The following is a 21014-nucleotide window of genomic DNA, read 5'->3' as shown; positions in this document are numbered from 1 at the left end:
AATCTGTATGTACCACTTATGAATTTTGTTTGTTTGATATTGGGGGCTCTTTATTTGTGTCAGACTGCAAGCTCTGTTTTGGATGTGGGATTCTTTACCTTCTCTGTTCTCGTGTTACTGACATGACAAACTGAAATCCAAGGTGTAGTGATGCATGACTAGCAATAAATTGGGACAATCCTCTATTGAAATACAAAAACCCTAGACAGTGGACTGGCTTCCAACCAGAAGAACTGGTTTGTCAGGGGAGAGATGACCTGATAATAAAGTCAGCTGAGGAGGCAGATCCACAAGTCACCTGATAGAGGGATTGGAATGTTATAAAAGGGCAAGAGCGGATCTCTTTTGGGTCTTGAGCCATTTTCATCAGTTCAAGCTGAGAGAAGCTGCTGCAGTAGCCTGATGAGGCGGGGGAAACCATGGCTACTTGAACACAGACGTTTCCCCAAGGACTACTAGGGAAATGATGAGCTAGAGGGAGAGGCTTTGCATTCAGAGATGTTTGTTGTTAGCATATATATGCTGTACTCTCTCATGCTTTCTCATGTTTCTCATGCTTTAAGTAAAGAGCAATGTTCTGTTCAAGTCCTGTGCAAAGTCTGGATTTGTTAGATGCAACATCTACCATGTGACATCTGGAAAATGTAAACCATAAGGCTCACACCTTTTGGATGGAGTTCTGGGACAGAATGTGTTTTAAAGGTACTGGGTTATCTTTGGAGTCAGCACTGATCCTGAGGAGCTTACGGCAAGTGGGCTGCGGGGCTCCTTTCCATGAAGGGGTAACAGACAGAGTTGATGCCCAGGAAATGTGCCAGAGAGGCCGAGGGAAGAAACAGTATTGCAGTCTACTGAGACCCAGGAAAGCACATCGCGGGGGGGGGGTCAGTATATCCCCTCACAGCATTCTGATGAGCCCAACTAGATTTGTGACATGGGGGAGAAATGTGATAATTTGGGGGATCTGGCTGTGCCTTCTCTGTTAAGTACAGAGCAATGGTATTAGAATTCTGTACACAGTGTCTGTGTGTATTATGTGTTACACCTGTCATGTGGCCCCTGGAAGAGAGAAACCAGAAGGCTCACACCTTTGGTTGGAAACCTGAGAGACGGTGTATTTAAGCTACAGGGACATCGGAGTCAGCGTTGATTCAAGAGGCGAGGCAGTTTGACTGCATAGTTGAGCTTCTCAGCCCAACCCGAATCCAACAGGATCCAACTATAAGTGTCAGGGTCGGGTTAGGTCTGAAAACGGCCAGGCTCAGGTTTTGTGATCTCTGATCACTTCCTCCTGCCCTTGGGATTGGTGGCAGCTGCTTGCTCTGCTCCTGCCAGTTGCTGCCACATTGCTGTATTCTGTGTGCACCATGGAGTAAGTGTGCTAAAGAGTCACAGTGCTCTTATTCCACGGCACACATAGCGCGGCAGGGCGGGCAGCTGGCATGAGTGGGGCATGCAGTCACTACCATGCTCACCCCACAGGCAGGAGGCAGCTGGAGATGGATCATGAGTACAGGGCATGGGGAGTGGGAAGCCTTCATCAAGTCAACCCCCAAAGGCAAGGCAGCTGTGGTGCTGACGTAGGTTTAGGGCAAAATGTCATGATTGGGTTGAGTCTGAAAACAACTTGACACTCTCAGACTTGGTTCTGGTCAGCTGTGGTGTAGTTGGGTTTGGGTCAGGCTTTAAAAACACACCTGAGCAGATCTCTACCACAGGGGTCTCCGCTCTCAGGACAGGGTGCTAGATGGAGGAGTTTGCACCCCAAGAGTCTGCCTAAGTGTCTGAGTGCTGTTTAGACTCCAGAGGCTTAAAACACCTGGGGTCCAATGACTGGATTCCCCCCACAGCAGTCTGGTGAGCCACCAGCCAGGGAGCCTGACCAGGTCTGTGACAAGAACAAATAGTTGCTCATCTCCTTAGTGCCTCAGTTAGAGGTCTGCTCAGGCCTAATTTTAAAGCCTGAGAGGTGCGGCAACCCTTCGGCATACTCACTCCGTAGCACAGAGTGCAGCAAGGTGGTGGTGTTGGCTGGCAGGAGTGGGCACACAGCAGCCACTGCCATGCAGACCTCATGGGCAGGAGGAGGAGATCATAGATGACCTGACCTAAGCCTGAGAGTCAGATCCCATTGGGTTCAGGCCCTACTTCTGCAGCCCTTAAAAAAGCCAGCCATGCAGAAGCAGTTCCTAATACACAGGCAGCAGCCCTATTGACCCTTTTCTCTTCTCTGCTCCCATTTTAGTCATCCAACTTATCTGTAAAAATACAGGTGGCCTGAGCCACTGGTAACACTTCATTTCCACCTTGAAGAGCAGTGTAGTCTTCTGGTGAATGGAGAGCAGGGAGTGTAGAAGAAAGAAGGAAAGAATTCATAGATTAGAGAACAGACCCAGAAACAGCAGGGGAGAGAAAGAGTGAAAGTGGACAAGAAAAGCAAAGGCAAGGTGAACACTAGGTGTGGGGAGGTGGTCAAAGTTGAGCTCCACTAAAAAGGTTTGTGAACCACCGCCCTAGATTAATGAAACATTAAAGTTTCAAAATTAAAATGAAGTTAAGAAACGTATATGTTAAAGTTTCCCGTAACAATGAGACAGCAGTTTCCCAGGTGGTCTTGAGGCTAAACCACAGGACTTGGCAGTCAAGAGATCAGAGTTCTATTCCACAGATTCATTGTGTGGCCTTGGTAAAATAATTTCCTCTGTCTGTACCTAAGTTTCCTTATCTTGACCTTTTCTTTTAGGAGGGGTCAGTGTGTTCCTGTTATCCTTGGGGAATGTTTTTGTATTATCCTTGATATCGGATGTTCTGGTACCACTTGATATTGGGATGTGTTTGCATGAACACTCTGTGACTAGTTTCAGAGTAGCAGCCGTGTTAGTCTGTATTCGCAAAAAGAAAAGGAGTACTTGTGGCATCTTAGAGACTAACAAATTTATTTGAGCATAAGCTTTCGTGAGCTACAGCTCACTTCATCGGATGCATTCAGTGACTAGCACTTCTTAAGAATGTGTTTTTCTGCAATATCAGCCCTGTTCTTGCCAAATTCTGTAAGCAGGTCCTGCCTCATACCAGGCCTCTGATACAAGGGCTTATGTCTCAGGCTCAATTCCTACTACAACAGGGATTCCACAACCTCCCTTGGAAGCCTGTTCCAGTGCTTAACTATCCTTTTAGTTAGAAAATGTTTCCTAATAGCTAACCTAAATCTCCCTTGCTGCTGGTTAAACAGATTACTTCTTGTGCTACCTTCAGTGGACATGGAGAATAATTGATCACTATCCTCTTTATAGCAGCCCCTAACATATTGAAGACTGTTATCAGGTCCCCCCTCAGTCATCTTTTCTCAAGACTAAACATATCCAGTTTTTTTAACCTTTCCCTATAGGTCAGGTTCGCTAAATCTTTTATCATTTTTGTAGATTTCCTCTGGACTCTCCAATTTGTCCACATCTTTCTTAAAGTATGCCACCCAGAACTGGACACAGAACTCCAGCTGAGGCCTCACCAGTGCCAAGTAGAGTGGGAAAATTACCTCCTGTGTCTGACATATAATATTCCTGCTAATGCACCCCAGAACGATATTAGCTTTTTGTTTTTCTGCAACTGGATCACAATGTTGACTCATACTCAATTTGTGATCCACTATAACGCCCAGATCCTCTTCAGCAGTACTACTGCCTGGCCATTTATTCCCCATTTTGTAGTTGTACACTTGATTTCTCCTTCTTAAGTGTAGTACCGTGCACTTACCTTTATTGAATTTCATCATGTTGCATGGGTCTGAAATCTCTTATTTGTCAAGGTCATTTTGAATTCCTATCCTGTCCTGGAAAGTGCTTGCAACCCATCCTAGCTTGGTGTCATCCACAGATTTTATAAGCATATTGTCCACTCCATTATCCAAGTCATTAATGAAAATATTGAATGGTACCAGACTAAAGACAGACTCCTGCTGGACCCCACTAGATACATTCCCGCAGTTTGTTAGTGAACCATTGATAACTAGTGTTTGAATTTCGTCTTTCAACCAGTTGAGCTCCCTCCTTGTAATATTTCATCTAGACCTTGTTTCCCTAGTTTGTTTATGAGAATGTCACATGGGACTGTGTCAAAAGCCTTACTAAAATCCAAGATATATCACATCTGCAGCTTCCCTCCTATCTTCTAGGCCAGTAACCCTGCCAAAGAAGGAAATTAGCATGATTTGTTGTTGACAGTTACTTATAACCCCATTATGCTTCAGGTGCTTCAAATTGATTGTTTAGTAATTTGTTCCAGTATCTTTCCAGCTATCAAAGTTAGGCTGACTTCTATAATTCTTTGGATCTTCTTCCCCCCCCTTTTAAAGATAGATACTATGTTTGCCCTTCTCCAGTCCTCTGGGACTTTACCCATCCTCCATGAGTTCTCAAAGATAATCACTAGTGGTTCCAAGATTCATTCCGCTAGTTCCTTAAGTACCCGAGGTGAATTTGATCAGGCTCTGCTGATTTGAATGTATCTAATTTATCTAAATATTCTTTAATCCGTACTTTCCCTATTTTGGCTTCTGTTCCTTCCATCTTCTTGTTAATATTAATTGTGTTAAGTATCTGGTCAAAATGTATCTTTTTCTTTTTCCCTTTTTTTTTTTTTTTTTCTTTTCAGTCAAGGTTGAAGCAAAATGGGCATTAAATGTGTCGGCCTTCTTGATGTCATCAGTAAGGCTGCAAATCTTTCACAGAGATCAAGGACCTCCATGACTTCTGCAACAGCTGGTGTGGCTGACCCTATGTCCGCCTGAGCAGCTGGAGCGGCACCAGGGCCAGCTGCACCAGCCGCTACTCCAGCAGCTCCAGGCAGCTGGTCTGGGAGCAGCAGCGGCGCCCCAGGCTGTGCCCACAGCATGGAGCAGCGGTGGCGGGGGGACCCCAGGCCGCCACCAGCCCCTGGATCAGCAGCATCCCCCGGAATCCCCTCCCCCAGGGCTACAGGGCACAGTGACACAATCTCTCACTGGTCTGGATTGCCACCTAGAACATGACAATGTCACTGTATTGAAATCTACAGAGACTCTCTTTGCTCCCTCCCCCTTGCCTCTTCAGTCAGTAATGGTACCAGAGAAACTAGCTGTTTTATACAGCATGACTTCCAGGTTTGTCAGATATCAGACTCCCCTCCCCCCCAATATAAAGCCTAGAATTTCATGAGCAAAGAAACTGCATTTTCTGTCATTAAAAAAAAAAAAAAAGCTCTGTACACATCTCTTCTTCCCACGCTTAAGGATGCATGTGCCTCCTGATCTCGCTCTTTCCTAAGTGCCTATCACTGTGGTACCTATGTGCCCTGCTGGCCCTTTATGTGGTATCTATGTGCCCTGCTGGCCCTCTGTTGCGGGATACGTACTTTGCCTAGTGTTCTAGGGTGAAGGAGGGGGCTCTAAAGTGTTTTTATTGTTTAAGTGTTTTTACAGTCTATTGTTTTTCTGATTGCCTGTCGAAGGGAATAGTGTGAAAGAAACAGCTTCTGTTTATTTTTAGGGTGCAGAAACTGTGAAAGGATTGTTGAAAATGGCCAAAGAAGCTGTGCCACATAGTCGTTGGAAGGAGACCCCAGTGGTCCTGAAAGCTACAGCTGGACTGAGGCTGCTGCCAGAGCCCAAAGCCCAGGCTCTGCTCTCAGAGGTAACGTGAGAGATCTCTGTACAAATAGTATGGTCCTCCTTACGGTACCTTTCGTAGCTCACTTCTCCATGCTCTCTACCATTACTTAGTCCCAACTGCGAAAAACAGCTGTAATTCCATAAGAGTGTATGAGAACTCTGACCTTAAAACCCTCCTGCTGTGGCCCTACACCCCCCTGTCTTGATAGAGGCATAAAAGGTGGATGGAGAGGGGCCTAGTACACATCCTTCTTTCCTTCCTAGTGCCCTGAGGAGGAGGAGGAGAAAGCTTTGCCTAACACCACACATTCATGCTTTACTTCCTACTGGTCTGGGGAGAAAGGGGAAGCTTTGTCCAGCACCCCCAGTGGAGAGCAAGGCCCCAGGCCCAGAGAATCTAACCATCTCTCCTTTCCTCAGGTGAGAGAGGTCTTTGAGGAGTCACCCTTTCTGGTTCCAAATAACAGTGTTAGCATCATGGATGGATCTTCTGAAGGTGGGTCTTGGGAAGTTGGGTTCCAGAGTTATGTAGATGACACTATATGATCCAGAATGTAGAGAATCCTACCAGAGGAAACGTTTCTGTATGGCATTGGACGAACAGAAATCGAGTTGGTCCCTGCACCAAAGAGTTTAAAATCTGAAGAAGTGGTTTTTTACCCACAAAAGCTCATGCCCAAATAAATCTATTAGTCTTTAAGGTGCCACCAGACTCCTTGTTTTTGTGGATACAGACTAACGTGGCTATCCCCTGATACTTGACACCATGTGTTATTAAATATCTTCATGAATGATCTAGAAGATGGGGTAAAGACTCGTTAGTGAAATTTGCAGATGACACTAATTTTGGAAGCACTGCAAACCACTAATGAGGATATAGAAATAGCACTAATTAACCTGAGCGATATTAGAAAGCTTGGCGAATAATATAATTAAATTCATCTTGAAGAAATGCAGCTAATAGAGTAGCATAGAAACAGTCCGAAACACAGAGTTGCAGCAAAACCCAGAGAACCAGGAATGGCTGAAACAGACTATAGACTAGAGTGGGTAGCAAATTATACATGAGTCTGCAACATGATATAGCTGCAATAAAGGCCATTATAAAACTGGAGTAGGTTCACAGAAGTCTCACATCACAGAATAGGGAGGTGAAAAATCTCTCTTTAAGTAGCGCTGATGAGACCCATCTGAAAGGTTACATTCAGTACTGAGCTCTTCATTACTACTTGAGCTGTGTGAATAACTGATTTTTTGGTTTGCTGGCAATTCCAAAAAGTTTAAAAAAATTGTTTGGGATCAACCTGAAAATGAACATTTTCAAAATGTAAGTGTATCAAAAAGTCGGGGGGGGGAGGGGGAGAGAGGAAATTATTTGAAATGTTTAATTTCCATTTTGAGCCTTTTCAAATAAAATTGAAGGAAATTTCAAAACCAAAAAATTAAAATTGGACAATCAAAAGGTTTTGTTTAAAAAATGTTGAAACATTTTGATCTTTTTTTTCAGATTTTTTTAAAAAGGTTTTTATTTTGACCAAAACAATGCAGCAAATTCAACATGAATTTGAGAACTCTTTCGGTCAACCCAAATCTGCATTCCCCCCCCCAAAAAAAAAGTTGAAAAATTTTGCCCAGTACTAATTACCTCTAATATAGTAATAATTTGGGGAGTTCTGAAAATAGCAGAAAAAATAAAGGACCTATTTATGAGGAAAGATTGAAAGAGTCAATGCTGATGTAAGAGACAATGAGCATGATCAGTCTGTAAGTATTTGAAGGAAGGACATAAATTATTAGTGCTATTCATAGTGTATTATTAGGGGTAATGGGATGTAGCCCTTGAGAGTGCGCTGTAGGGAACAGTATTGCATGCGCAGGGAGGAGGACTAGTGGGGCCTAGTAGAGCCTACTATGGCCTTCATAGGTTTTTATTTTCTAAGTTCCCTCCTCAAACAGCATCTGTTTCAGCTGGAATCCCACAGCTGATGTACGCCCAATGCCAAAACGAAGCTCAGTGGCTAGACCAGGAGAGGAGGAGTTATTCATATTTTACTGGGTCTCACTAAGCAGATCCATGTTTTTTCAGATCTAATTGTAAATACGACAAAATTAAAATACAAAGAATGTGTATGCAGTTTTAAGGTTAGGAATTTAAATGCTCAAAAGTCAGCTAACACCGAAGGTAAATTTACGTGTTATTTTATCTCAGTGACCGTTTGTGTATCGTTGTGATACAGAGCCCAATTCTTGTCTCTGCTCTAGATGCACAGATGCCAAAAAGCCCTCTCCCCACTCCTCCTTTTGATCTTACATGACATGTCATTTTGTTATAGGTGTAAGTTAGATTGCGAGATGTTTGGGGCAGGGAACTTGTCTTATTTGTTTGTCTGAAAAGCACATATAATGTAATACAAACTCACAGATTGTATGAGGGTGCGTGAGGGGGCAGGAGGTAGAAGCAATTTCAGTTCCTCTTTTTTTCCTTGCAGGAGTTTTAGCCTGGATCACTGTGAACTTTCTGACAGGTAATTAACTGCTTGACTCACTGTTAGGCTTGAACTGGAAGGAATTTGGAGTTGGCTACCCTGTCTGTGCCCGCCCCCCTTGCCTGGCTTACTTTCCCTTTCCTCTCCACCATGGCAGCAGAGAGGGGGAAGAAAACAGGAGAAACTAGAAGAAAGAGCCTCTGTCCTGGCTGAGGGAAAATGGTAATGGCCGGATCAGTTCTCAGAATTTGTTAGAGCTGGAAGTATTTACTCTTCCCCTTCTGTACCTCGCCAAGAATCGGCTACAGATTGGGGGATTTATGCTCTCCTAGAGTCCGATAGAGATGCGGGAGAGGATTTTATCCACATACAATTTTTGGATGTGTAGGGATTTCCCCCCCTTCTTCTCCATGGAACTGAAGCTGAAATCAGGAGGGAAGATCTCTCATCTCTGCCCTCAGTCCCTGCCGTGTGTCTGCCAGCCCTGTGGTAATGAGTTGTGGGAAGGGGGTCATCCTTTCAGTCCCCTTGTTTCTGCCTGACACCACCCCAGCATGTTCCAACATTATGTGAAGCTAATCTTCATCTGGTTATGGATCCTTCGGACCAAATCAGCCCCGGTACGGGTCTGTGATGCATTGATAACAGGATGGCTTAAGGATTTATGGGCAGTCTCTGAGTTAAGAGCAGCTATTCTGATCATGATATTGTCTGCAGGGCAGCTGTACAGCCAGAACCAGCAGACAGTTGGAACACTGGACCTGGGAGGAGCCTCAACCCAAATCACATTCCTGCCACGGTCTGAGGTGAGGAGTAGACACAAGCATGTGTGCTAGAGTTGCCATAACCATGGGTAATGGTGCCCAGGCACCCACGTGCTCTGAGGACTCACTTTTTCAGCACAGGTTTCAGAGGAACAGCCGTGTTAGTCTGTATTCGCAAAAAGAAAAGGAGTACTTGTGGCACCTTAGAGACTAACCAATTTATTTGAGCATGAGCTTTCGTGAGCTACAGCTCACTTCATCAGATGCATACCGTGGAAACTGCAGCAGACTTTATATATACACAGAGAATATGAAACAATCAGCACAGGCATCTGCATGCCATCTGCGAAGGTCAGTCTGCTTTTGTTCCCTTTAATATTGACAATGAAATTCAAATGACTGGTGCTTGTAAACAAAATATCCTGTTTAAGGAGAAAAGAAAAATGGATATAAACCAAAGAAAAGCAGCTTGTGTTGTCTAGGCCCAGGCTGGGAAGGCCTTGCTATGACGGGTTAGACTTTATGTGTTACAAAAGGAAAAGGTTCCCAGGGATGTTTCTTGCATGTTAGAAGAAATTCTGAGTGGTGTTAAGAGAAAAGGAGTACTTGTGGCACCTTAGAGACTAACCAATTTATTTGAGCATAAGCTTTCGTGAGCTACAGCTCACTTCATCAGAGTGGTGTTAGTGTATCTTTCCTAATAGTCTGCCCTTTTGCTCAAGCAGTGAAGAGAAAGCACTGGGACAGGAACAGGTTGTGGGAGGCGGGATCACACGTGGGGAGAATGTGCAGAAAAGTCTGTGCTCAGTCTCCTTCAAAGCCTGCAATGGAACCCAAAATCCCTGAGCTTCACCATTTCTGTACTGTCAGCAAATACCTGTGAAACTCACTGGCAAAGTATGTGTCTCATCCTCCTCTCGGGACAGAGGACAACAACTTACTCTTACCATTATTTACACTACTAGCTGAAATGGCAGAGGTCTGTGTGGTGAATCTGCAGGTTCCAAGCCTGCTGATGACTTATGGGGATGTCAGTATGATGGTACATGATGCAATTTATGGCTTTATTTTCCCCTGTTGGCTTTTTTAAGAGCAAAGAAATTACACATATAAAAACAACACTGAAAGAAGATTATTAAGGTTGCAAAGTCAAGTGCTAAAAAAATGCCAGAATTTAGACCCCTTGTGCATCTTTAATTTTATGATCACATATTATTTTTTCAACAGAACCCATTCCTCATTCTGTTTTTAAGTGCTTGACTTTGCAACCTTGATAATGTTCTTTTAATTTAGATTTTTTGTGTAATATAATTAATGACTCTTACAAATAATAATGCATCCTCACAAGGGGCAGAAGTAAGGCTGCATGGGCTATACTAATTTTGAGGGTTGGATAGGTGAAGCATGATGGGTGCTACCCCAATACCAAAATTATGAGTTATTTGTCATGGAGGATGGATAGCTCCATGTAGCCACATTGGATGAGTACAGTAAATTATCTTGCTGCCTATGTGAAAATTAGCAATAATATTATCACTAGGTTTGGGTATTTTTTGGGTTTTTGATTGAGTAATAGGGACTGAAAGATATACTGTTACTTAATTTTTAGGAAACCTTGGAGCAAACCCCTGTGGATTTTGTCACCTCATTTGAAATGTTCAATAGCACTTACAAGCTCTACACACACAGGTGAGGCGCAAGAAGCTGCCACTTCCACTGGAAAATCAGTCCTTTCACAGCCTGAGATCTGCCTAGGATGTACCATGTTGTCCCATAGTGAGTTGTTGAGCCCTGATCTTCTGACTAGGTTATCTGCTTGAAAACCATTTTGGAAAGTGTAATTCAGCTATCAAGACACAACCTGGTCAAAGGACTGGAAATGGGATACAGGACCTCTCGTATCCCAAGCCACCAATTCCAGAAAGGCTTGGCTTATTAGTCACGGAGAAGCTCATTGTATAAAAGTAATGTCCTTTGATCAGTTTTATCCTCTTGCTCTGTTATGAGGGTAAATAGAGGCACCTCACCTACCATCTTTAGGTTCTCCATTTTGTGTATCAGTATGTAAGGGTCCATGGTGGTCCCTCCCCATCAGTCTCGGCGAGGGGGCCAGGCCCCCTCGCTACCACTTGGCTGCCCAACAAAGCTTAAGGGGGAACTAGCGCTTTCAGGGCTCTGAACCCAGTAGTCTGAGCTTCTGGGCAGGGCCAAGCAGTAAGCAGTCTATAAGGCTCTGGCCCTTAAGCAGGGCAGAGCAACAAGCCGTTTTAAACGGGGTCTGACCCAAGGTGTAGGGCAGAGCAATAGGCAGTTTTTCGCCTGGCCTCCTAGCTCAGGCAGATAAACACAAGCCTCTTGGCCTAAGGTGGGTAAGCGGCCACCCCAGGGGTGGGGCAGCCACAAGGGGTGGGAGACGGGGCCCACCTTTCTCTACCAGGTCCCAGCCCTGGGCCCTGACAGCGGTGGAGGGGTGTGCCACTGGGTCAGCGGGGATCCCACTTAAACACGCTGACCAGTATTCTGGCCATACAACCGGACTATTGTCTGGTGTCCCTGGGCTACTTCCTATGACCCCATTGCAGTCTCACGGGGTCCTCTGTCTTACCGGGGTTACACAGCCAGCGGCAGTCCAAATAGCTCCTCTGTCCTCCCATCAGTTGGCCGACCTAGCAGTCCTTCTGGGTCCTTGGCGTTTCAGGGGTCGTCCTCAAGCGTAGGGCTCAGCAGTGGGCAGGATGCATCTATCTCCTTTGCCAGCTCCCCTCCAACTGAGCTGCAGGGCCCACCTTTTAAGCATCATGTCCCGCTCTTCTGCTTCTGGCTGGGAAGGCGGGGCTGGTCCGGCTCTGCCCACCCGGAGGTATATAGTGCTTCCTTCCCCCCAGCCCCTTACAGTCATGGCTGGGGTCCATGCCCCCTCGCTACACAGTATCATGTCCCTCTCTTGTTCCGCTCTTCTCAAAATTAAACAGCTCAGTCTTCTCGATCTCTCCTCTGCATAAAAGTGTGCCCAGGCCTCTAGCACTTTTGTCACCAACTTCTGAAATTGCTATTTCCTTTCTGAGATAGGGTGAATCGAACTAAGCCCAGGTCAGGACATACCACTGAATGATATAACAACATTAAATTATTTTAAGAATTATTTTCTAACCTATACTTAGTGTATCCAAGCAGTTTATTTGCTTTTTTTGCCCACTGCTGCTATTGAGCAGGGGTGTTTATTAAGAGGTCAACAGTGACGCCCATTCAGTTTTCCTGTGTAATTTACAGTTTGTTTAAAACTCAGCCAAGTGTGACGAGTTAGTGATTTCAGTCCAGTCCTAGTGCACAAGAGGCCATTATCACAATTAGAAACTTCGTTAGTCGTCTTAGCTGATGTAATGAGTTCTGTGGTATTCTGTGGTGTCAAGTGTCCCAAGAATTGGTCCTGGAGTCTGTCTTTTTCTCTCTGGCCTGTATGACAAAATGCCTGTGGTCATTTTTCCTATTGTTTTACATTCCTTGTATCTTTACCCAAAGTATTTCTCCACTGCCCTCTTGGTTATCACATTATATTTTGTGGGCATCATAGATTAAAGTTGCCCAATTTCTGTTAGATCATCATCTCCATCATTGTGTATGACTTAGGTCGTCTTGCTTATTTCCCATTTTCATTGCATTTGTTTGTAGAGATGTACACGCGTTAATGCTCCTTTTTACTTCGTTCTTCTGGTTCAGCAAGTCCCCTTCTTCTCTCTGATGCTTTTTATTTTAAATCTCAGAAATTCACACCAGATTTTTTGAGTTGCCCAAAAACTTCCTATTCTTCTTCTACCCACTTCCTGCCTAGTTTTAGATTTGCACACCATATGTGTGCTTTGTAACACCTTGTTTTTGCATTAGTCCGTTGGCACTTGGAATTCTTCTCCTGGCAGAGGGAGACCATCTAAGATGTAGAGGGGAATGTGGGATAGGAGGCACAGAAAGAGAATCTAGTTTGTGCATGCCATAGATCAAAGGCTGGCTGTGTGTGAGGCATGTCAGATGAGCCAGGGAAAACTGCAATGTTTTGTTTTGGGTTTTTTGCAGCTATTTGGGCTTTGGACTGAAAGCCGCCAGACTAGCAACGCTTGGAGCCCTGGAAATGCAAGGTATAGTCAGTTGAAATAACCATGTTAGATACTTAAAGAGGTGGGTGAAGTTAATTTTGTGCCAGCTGCCCCTTTCCCATGCTTCCCATCCTGTATCTTACCCTTTTCTCCATTTCCCAGGCAGTGATCTGCCCAGAAACGGAGAATAATATTTATTTCCCACTAACAGGTGAGAGGCCCAGCTGTGCTGCAGCTTGCATGACCAAGGAGGGAGCGTATTCCAGAGTTCAGACTATTCCCCAATTCAGAATCAGTTTGTGCAGCATTTAACTTTTTAACCAAATCTTAATTTCCCCATGGACAAACTGTCAGGCATCTTGGGCTTTTCTCTCCTTCCTCTGGAGTAGTGATTGGGGGGAGGGGGAGCATTAGGAGGTCTCAGCCCTTTCTGACTTTCCTCTGGCTTCCTTGCAGCAGTGGATGGACAGATGTTCCGAAGTTCTTGTTTACCGAAGCGACTGGAGGCAGAGTGGCACTTTGGGGGAGTGAGATATCAATATGGTGGCAACAGAGAAGGTATATTAAGGAGGTTTTGTTTCTGGCAGAAGGTGATTTGAGTACCTTCCTTTTGTGGGATAAGCCTCAGACCCTAGGAAGAGGGTGTTTTTGGTCAACACACTTTGTGTGACCCTGTTGTTTGTGAGAATGTCAGTCAGTGCTCAGGGATATGGTCACAGAGCCAGTCACAAGTCCCTTGACATGGAAATCCCTTGATATAGCGCAGGAAAAATCTGAAGTGATCAGGCTCAGGGCAGCTGGCCCTATAGAAGTTGCCATTTCTCACTGCAAAATGCTGTAGATCTCTGGTAGGCAGTTTTGGATCTACTGGTCCCACTGAGGTAAAATTAGTGATTAATTCTGAGAGCTCATGGGATGGGTGAGGTCTCAGAAGGCTGAAGAAGGGCAAACATTGTACCTATCCTTGAAAAGGGTAAAAAAAGGACCTGGGAAATTATAGACCTATCACCCTAACATCAATACCTGGAAAGATACAAAAAAAAATTTAAATAATCAATTTATAAGCACCTAGAGGATAATAAGGGGATAAGTAATAGCCAACATGGATTTGTCAAGAACCAATTGTGCTAAATCGATCTAATATTCTTCTTTGACAGGGTAACTGGCCCAATGCATAAGGGGGACACAGTAGATGTGATTTATTTTAGTAAAGCTTTTTACACCATCACACCTGAGATGATCATAAGCAAACTAGGGAAATGTGGTCTAGATGAAAGTACTATAAAGTGGGTGCATGACTGCTTGAAAATCTGTACTCAGAATCATTATTGATGGATCATCGAACTGGGAGGATATATCTAATGGGGTCCCGCATGGTTCTGTTCTGGGTTGGATACTATTCAGTATTTTCATTAATGACTTGGATAATAGAGTGGAGAGTGTGCTTATAAAATTTGAGGATGACACCAAACTGGGAGGAGTTGCAAGCACTTTGGAGGACAGGATTGGAATTCAAAAGGACCTTGATGAATTGGAGAATTGGTCTGAAATCAACAAGATGAAATTCAATAAAGACAAGTGCAAAGTACAAATGTAGGAAGGAAAAATCAAATGCACAATTACAAAATGGGGAATAACTGGTTAGGCAGTGGTCCTGCAGAAAAAGGATCTGGGGATTATAGTGGATCACAATGAGAGCTCTGCCTGCACTGTGGGAGCCCTGTGTGTGCACTGTGCAGCCTAGTCTCTGAAGGATTCATACACAGTTCTGCAAAAACACATGTGAGGTAAATAGTACCAGGTGACACAGTTGGGCCTGGGTCTTGGCTGAGTCCAAGTATGATGCTGGAGTAGAGAACGCGCATAAGAATGGCCATACTGGGTCAGACCAATGGTCCATATAGCCCAGTATCCTATCTTCCAATAGTGGCCAGTGCCAAGTGCTTCTGAGAGAATGAATAGAACAGGTAATCATCAAGTGATCCATCCATCCCCTGTCATCCACTCTCAGCTTCTGGCAAACAGAGCTAAGATCACTCAGAGCATGGTGTTGCATCCCTTCCCATCCTGGCTAATAGCCATTGATGGGCCTATCCTCCATGAACTTATCTAGTTCTTTTTTTAAACCCTGTTATAGTTTTGGCCTTCACAACATCCCCTGGCAAAGAGTTCCACAGGTTGACCGAGCATTGTGTGAAGAAATACTTCCTTTGGTTTGTTTTAAACTTGCTGCCTATTAATTTCATTGGGTGACTCCTAGGTCCTGTGTTATGTGAAGGAATAAATAACACTTTCCTATTCATTGTCTCCACAGAAGTCAAGATTTTGTAGACCTCTATCATATCCCCCTCTTAGTCATCTCTTTTCTAAGATGAACAGTCCCAGTCTTTTTAATCTCTCCTCATATGGAAGCTGTTCCATGCCCCTAATAATTTTTGCTTCCCTTCTCTGTACCTTTTCCAATTCCAGTATATCTTTTTTGAGATGGGGCAACCAGATCTGCATGCAGTATTCAAGATGTGGGCGATCATGGATTTATCATAATGCCTCTACATATTTTCTGTCTTGTTATCTAACCCTTTCCTAATGCCACTACACACTGAACGGATGTTTTTTTTTTTTTTTTGGGGGGGGGGGGGGGGAGGGGCAGCTCAGTGGTTTGAGCATTGGCCTGCTAGGGTTGTGAGTTCAATCCTTTAGGGGGCCATTTAGGGATCTGGGGCCAAAAAAATTGGGGATTGGTCCTGCTTTGAGCAGGGGGTTGGACTAGACGACCTCCTGAGGTCCGTTCCAGCCCTGATATTCTATGATAAGTATCCACAATGACTCCACACTCTCTCTCTTGAGTGGTAACATTTAACTTAGACCCCATCATTTTGTATGTATAGTTGGGGATTATGTTTTCCAGTGCATTACTTTGCATTTATCAACATTGAATTTCATCTGCCATATTGTTGTCCAGTCGCCCAGTTTTGTGAGACCCCTTTGTAACTCTTCGCAGTCTGCTTTGGACTTAACTATCTTGAGTAATTTTGAATTGTCTGCAAATTTTGCCACTTCACTGTTTATCCCTTTTCCCAAATCTTTTATGAATATATTGAATAGTATTGGTCGCTGTACAGACCCCTGGGGGACACCACTATTTCTCTCTCTCTCTTCTGAAAACTGATGATTTATTCCTACTGTTTCCTATCTTTTAACCATTTCCTGATCCATGAGAGGACCTTCCCTCTTATCCCATGACAGCTTACTTTACTTAAGAGCCTTTGGTGAGGGACCTTGTCAAAGGCTTTCTGAAATTCTAAGTATAATGTACTAAAAGTTGCTGAGATATTATGGAAGAGAACTTTCTCTTGGGTTTGTATGTCTAAACTTCTCTCTCTCTCTCTCTCCCCTTCCCTCTCACCCTTTCTTATTTCTCCTTTGGACTCTGCTTTCTCTTTTGCTTTCCCATCAAATTGTCACTGGTTCCTCTACCTCCTGATCTGACTCTGTGGGTTCATTTTTGTGTGTTTGCCCTGGCAGGGGAAACAGGATTTGAGCCTTGCTATTCAGAAGTGGTGAAGGTCGTACAAGGGAAATTGCACAAGCCAGATGAGATTCGCAGAAGCTCCTTCTATGCCTTCTCCTATTATTACGATCGAGCTGTTGACACTGACCTGATAGGTAAATCAGCTTGTGATAGAGAGCTCTTGTGTGATGATGTGCATGTTCATTATCTAGGAGAGGGAAACTGAGGCATTGAGGTTACCTGGCATGAGGAGTGGGAAGAAGAGGCTGTGGGAAGATGGGCCACCTGTGTGGCTTTGATGGAGGATAGGAAGAAGCACACCCAGGGAACAAACATGGAGTTGAGTCCCCCCAACACAGTTTGTCTTGGAGGACCTTTCCCAAACCTGAAGAGCAGCTCTGTGCGGCTCAAAGGTTCTCTCAGTCTCCAATAGAAGCTGGTCCAATAAAAGATATTGGTTCACCCACCTTGTCTCTCTAATATCCTGAGACTGACACGTCTACAACTATGCTGCATGCAGACTCTGTAGATAACGACTTTCACTTTCTTGTGTTCTACCCTCTGCAGCTCTGTGTCTTCTATGCTGCAGAACTGCAGAACCTACCCTTTGCCTCAGTTATGCTCCAGAATTTAAGCTTTTGTTTGAGATTTTTTTTAAGACCTCTGATGGTGCTTTCTCATCTCTTACTTTTCAGATTATGAAAAAGGAGGAGCTCTAGAAGTGAGAGATTTTGAAAGGAAAGCTAAAGAAGGTAAATATTGTGAAACGTGAGAGGTATGGGAAAAGGAGACCATGGCAATATGTGCAATAATTATACACAGTACAGGACATGGGATTGATTTAAAAAATAAATACAAATCAGCTATGCCCAATTGCTCCCTCCATCTGTCCCTCGCTGCCCTGTCATGTATCCATTATCAGTTTACTCATTTCTTGTAATAGTTGCAGTAGAAGCAAGTCTTGAAGAGGAATTTGAAGACGGAAAGTATACTGGCCTTACAGTTCAGGGTGTGTGTTGCATTCATAAGGATCATTGTGGCAGGAAGTGGATCTACTGTATTAAAATCAAGAGGGACTTCTGGACTTCATGTCTGAGCTTAGCAGAATGATGACCCTTGTTAGTCCCACATCCCATCGCTTTTGAACTCATTATTTCTCGAACAACCTGGACTCTCTTTGAATTCTGTTAAAGTTCACCTGGAAGCCACTTCTGCTTTTCACCCTCCTATGCGTGGATCCTCCAGTTTTCACATCCTATTATGAAAAAATATTTGAAGGGCCTGATTCATGTGTTTCCATCTGTTCATGAATCACCATCTTGAGACTTGAACTTGGTGTTTACAAAGCTAATGGCAGTGCAGTTTGAGTTGTCATGTTGTTCATTGCTCTATCCATCATTGAATATGGTGTTTCTGATAGCGACATTAGCCCAAAGAGCGAGATCCAAGACCTGCTGGCTGATCACCCCCATGTATGTTGTTCCATAAGAGTAAGGTGTTTCTGTGCCCACACACAGAATTTTTAACTAAAATGGGCTCTGATTGCCACTTTAATCCATTAATTATCCATAATCCTCCCCAAATCACATTTGTGCTTCTCTTGCTCACCTCTGTAGTGGGCTGCGACTACATCTCAATTCTCCATAGTGGTGGACCACATAGTCAATTCTTGCTTGAGAGGAGGAAGAACTGTTACTTACCCGGAACAGCATCTCTGTGAGATGATGGCCTGTATGGGATTCACACTTCCCAGTCGTCTTAGTCTTTGCCATAGAATCTTGATTTAGTAGAAGGAATTAAGTGGTAGTAGGGGCCACATATGGCCCCTTTTATATCCTGGGGCTTATACGTGGTGTTGAGGAAACTATAGCTGCTGGTTAGAAGGTTCCAAACTTGCATGCAGACCCAGAGCATATACATCTATACAGGAACTCCCAGCTTGAAGAACTACAACTGTGTGGTAAGTAGTCTTTCTGTCCACCGTGTGACCTTTTAACCTGAAAATATCCAAGTCCACAATATGGAGGGAGGGATGGCAAGTCTTCAGTTGTGAATATGTCGTTTCTGAGTGGTACAGGTGGAAAACCTTCACAACTTGTATCAAAAACAACCTTAGCATTTATTATGGATTTGTTTTTTTAAAAAAGGAAAGTCATGGGCTGTGACCTTGTGACCAAGTTTCAGTCCGAAGAGAATTTTTATGAATTTTATGGTGATTTATAAACACCCCAAGGTGCTTTTAAGGTGGAAATGAGACGTGTATAAAGAGGCCAGTGTGTAAGGAAGTGAAAGAGATGTGGTGAACTTACTGCATGTAAGATTGTAGGGTAAGTATATTTAATGGAACATATATTGGCCAGCAGTACATAAGCAATATAATTGTTGGCCTAGTTTGTTGTGATCAATAAGACCTTTGAATAACCCTTTTGGGAAGGGGTTTCTTTCTGGCTTACTAAATATCCTGTTGTTCAGTTTTTGGAATGCCCCTGAATGTCCCTGATTTGGGTACAAGTCAAAGAAGATGTCATTGTGACCTGCCAAACGCAATCCGAGTAAACAAGGAAAATCTCTGTCAAATAGTAAGATTAATAGGTTTGTTACTGTTAATATGTAGATAAACATGTTCTATAGTATAGTGTATAATGTGGAATTTCATATTTGGTCAAATATTTATTATATAGCAAATCACAAGAGGAAGGGTTGATAAAAGTAGGGAGTCCCCTTGGGTATAAAGAGTGTATTAAGACTTTGTTTGTGTACATGCAGCCAACGTATTGGCCTGTTACATCCTAGCTGATCACTGGGGTGTGGCATTCTGTACCTAGGCTGAAAAAAGGCTGTTCCTTAGATTTGGACTTGGAGTTAGCAGTGGTTGTCTGCTTGGCTAGGTTCGTATATAACCTGTGTGCCTGGCTGGTGGTCTGTAATATCCTTACAGCTAAGAGAAGCGACTGCGCCCATTACAGATGCAGTGTAACTGTCTCCCAGCTATTGGACCTGTGAGGAATTAGCCAAAAGGAAAGGGTGGAAGGCTCAATCTCGAGGCCTCCATTTGGGCTAGCACTTAGTAACAACCTAAAATCACAAGGGAAAAATTCACTTAAGAAATGAGGTGTTAAGAGAGATGGTGGAATCTAAGTCACTGGGGGGGGATTCCAGGTGAGAGGACTAGACAAGGAATGATCTGGGTTGGTGTGTCCTTTGATGAAAGAGTAGGTAACCTAAGAGCTCACTTCTAGCTTTAATGTTCATCAAAAGCTGACTCAGCTTTCACTAGAGCTGTGTGAATGCTCTTGCTGAGTTAAGAGGTGTTCATAATGGTGTCCAAAGAAAACAAGAGAAGTACCTTGAACATAAAATACTAATGTGCTAATCCCTGGCACAGCTGGGCAGACTCAGATTCCCTGTACATGGAAGAGAAGGGTTTGTGCTCAGCACCTGTGCCATGGGCTCTGATTAGATGTGCTGTTCAGTCAAGTGTTCTACTAATGAATACCCTTCTGAGCCCTCTTTCTCTCTCTCTTCCCCCCCCAGTGTGTGATAACTTGGACAGGTACACCTCCGCCAGCCCTTTCCTGTGTATGGATCTCAGTTACATCACTGCATTACTAAAAGAAGGCTTTGGATTTGGGGATAACACACTCTTACAGGTGAGAGAAGCATTGCAAGGACCTAGCAGGAGCTTTCCTGTATCTTGAGAGAAGATGATGCATTAACACTCTGGCTCATGGAATCTCACCTCTTCCCTCTACCTACACAGTGGTGGGATGAGACAGGCTGCATTTCACAGAATCACTGCTTTGGCAAGGGATTGAATATAGCCACTGGCCTGTTGGTTATGGTGACCTAAAATTAAGTAACAGAAACTTCCAGACATTTGTCATTTCCTGGTGATCTTCTCAACTCAAATTTTACCCAAAATTTAAATTTTGTTTAATAATACAAGAAGTTTTCAAAACCTAACAGAACTAATTTCCTGATTTAAAAAAATGTATTCAGTATAAATAGTTATGAACAAAAGCTTTCCTCTGCAGTATGTGCAACCCCAACATGGAAGCTCTGAGGACTCGACAGTATCAGTGGTGAAAATAAAATTAGACTTGAGAAATTCTCCTACTTTAACTTAACTTGGGTGCTGCTAGTCACATAGGGAAGGGAATGTATTTGTGCATATGAGCCAAAGGCTCTTGGCTTTTACTCTGCTCTGGACCCTTAAGTTCCTGTGGCTGTGCTTGCTTTGTACATGTCCTTTGTCATTTGCACTGAGGCACTTGCTGGCAGCTGCTCTTCCCTTGTAAGTAGCACAATACACCTTGCAGTTTCCCAGCACTCTACAAACTCCCAGAATAAATGCCCATTGGCAGAGCCCCTCCCGACCTTCCTTCCACTACCTAAACTGGACACGCAGGCCCAGCTGACTTTCTTCTTTTTGAACAGCTACTTCCCTCTCTCCTTCTGGCCACGTGCATTCAAGCTCTTCCCAATTTCCTACCTTCCAGTTCTCAGCCACACGCTGGATGC

The 21014-nt window shown here is 43.9% G+C and overlaps 1 protein-coding gene across 5 annotated transcripts in view; it reads left to right on the top strand.

Moving 5' to 3' along the window:
• The window catches only part of ENTPD5 (ectonucleoside triphosphate diphosphohydrolase 5 (inactive)), a 37568-nt gene that overhangs the window by 11934 nt on the left and 4620 nt on the right, over positions 1–21014 (top strand). For 4 of the 5 annotated variants that reach the window (XM_048855974.2, XM_048855973.2, XM_048855975.2 and 1 more), the window contains 10 exons: positions 5523–5666; positions 6065–6140; positions 8134–8169; positions 8848–8936; positions 10504–10583; positions 12963–13024; positions 13439–13540; positions 16508–16648; positions 17189–17245; positions 20028–20143. In XM_048855974.2, the coding sequence (XP_048711931.1) occupies positions 5523–5666; positions 6065–6140; positions 8134–8169; positions 8848–8936; positions 10504–10583; positions 12963–13024; positions 13439–13540; positions 16508–16648; positions 17189–17245; positions 20028–20143 (903 nt within the window). The remainder of the gene's footprint in view (positions 1–5522; positions 5667–6064; positions 6141–8133; positions 8170–8847; positions 8937–10503; positions 10584–12962; positions 13025–13438; positions 13541–16507; positions 16649–17188; positions 17246–20027; positions 20144–21014) is intronic. The other variant, XM_048855976.2, reaches the window with a different exon arrangement.

The sequence above is a fragment of the Caretta caretta genome, chromosome 6 (assembly GCF_965140235.1).
Source record: "Caretta caretta isolate rCarCar2 chromosome 6, rCarCar1.hap1, whole genome shotgun sequence".
In the NCBI taxonomy this organism is placed as follows: domain Eukaryota; kingdom Metazoa; phylum Chordata; order Testudines; family Cheloniidae; genus Caretta; species Caretta caretta.
The sequence above is the reverse complement of the archived record's forward strand: the minus strand, read 5'-3'. Positions and strand labels throughout refer to the sequence as shown.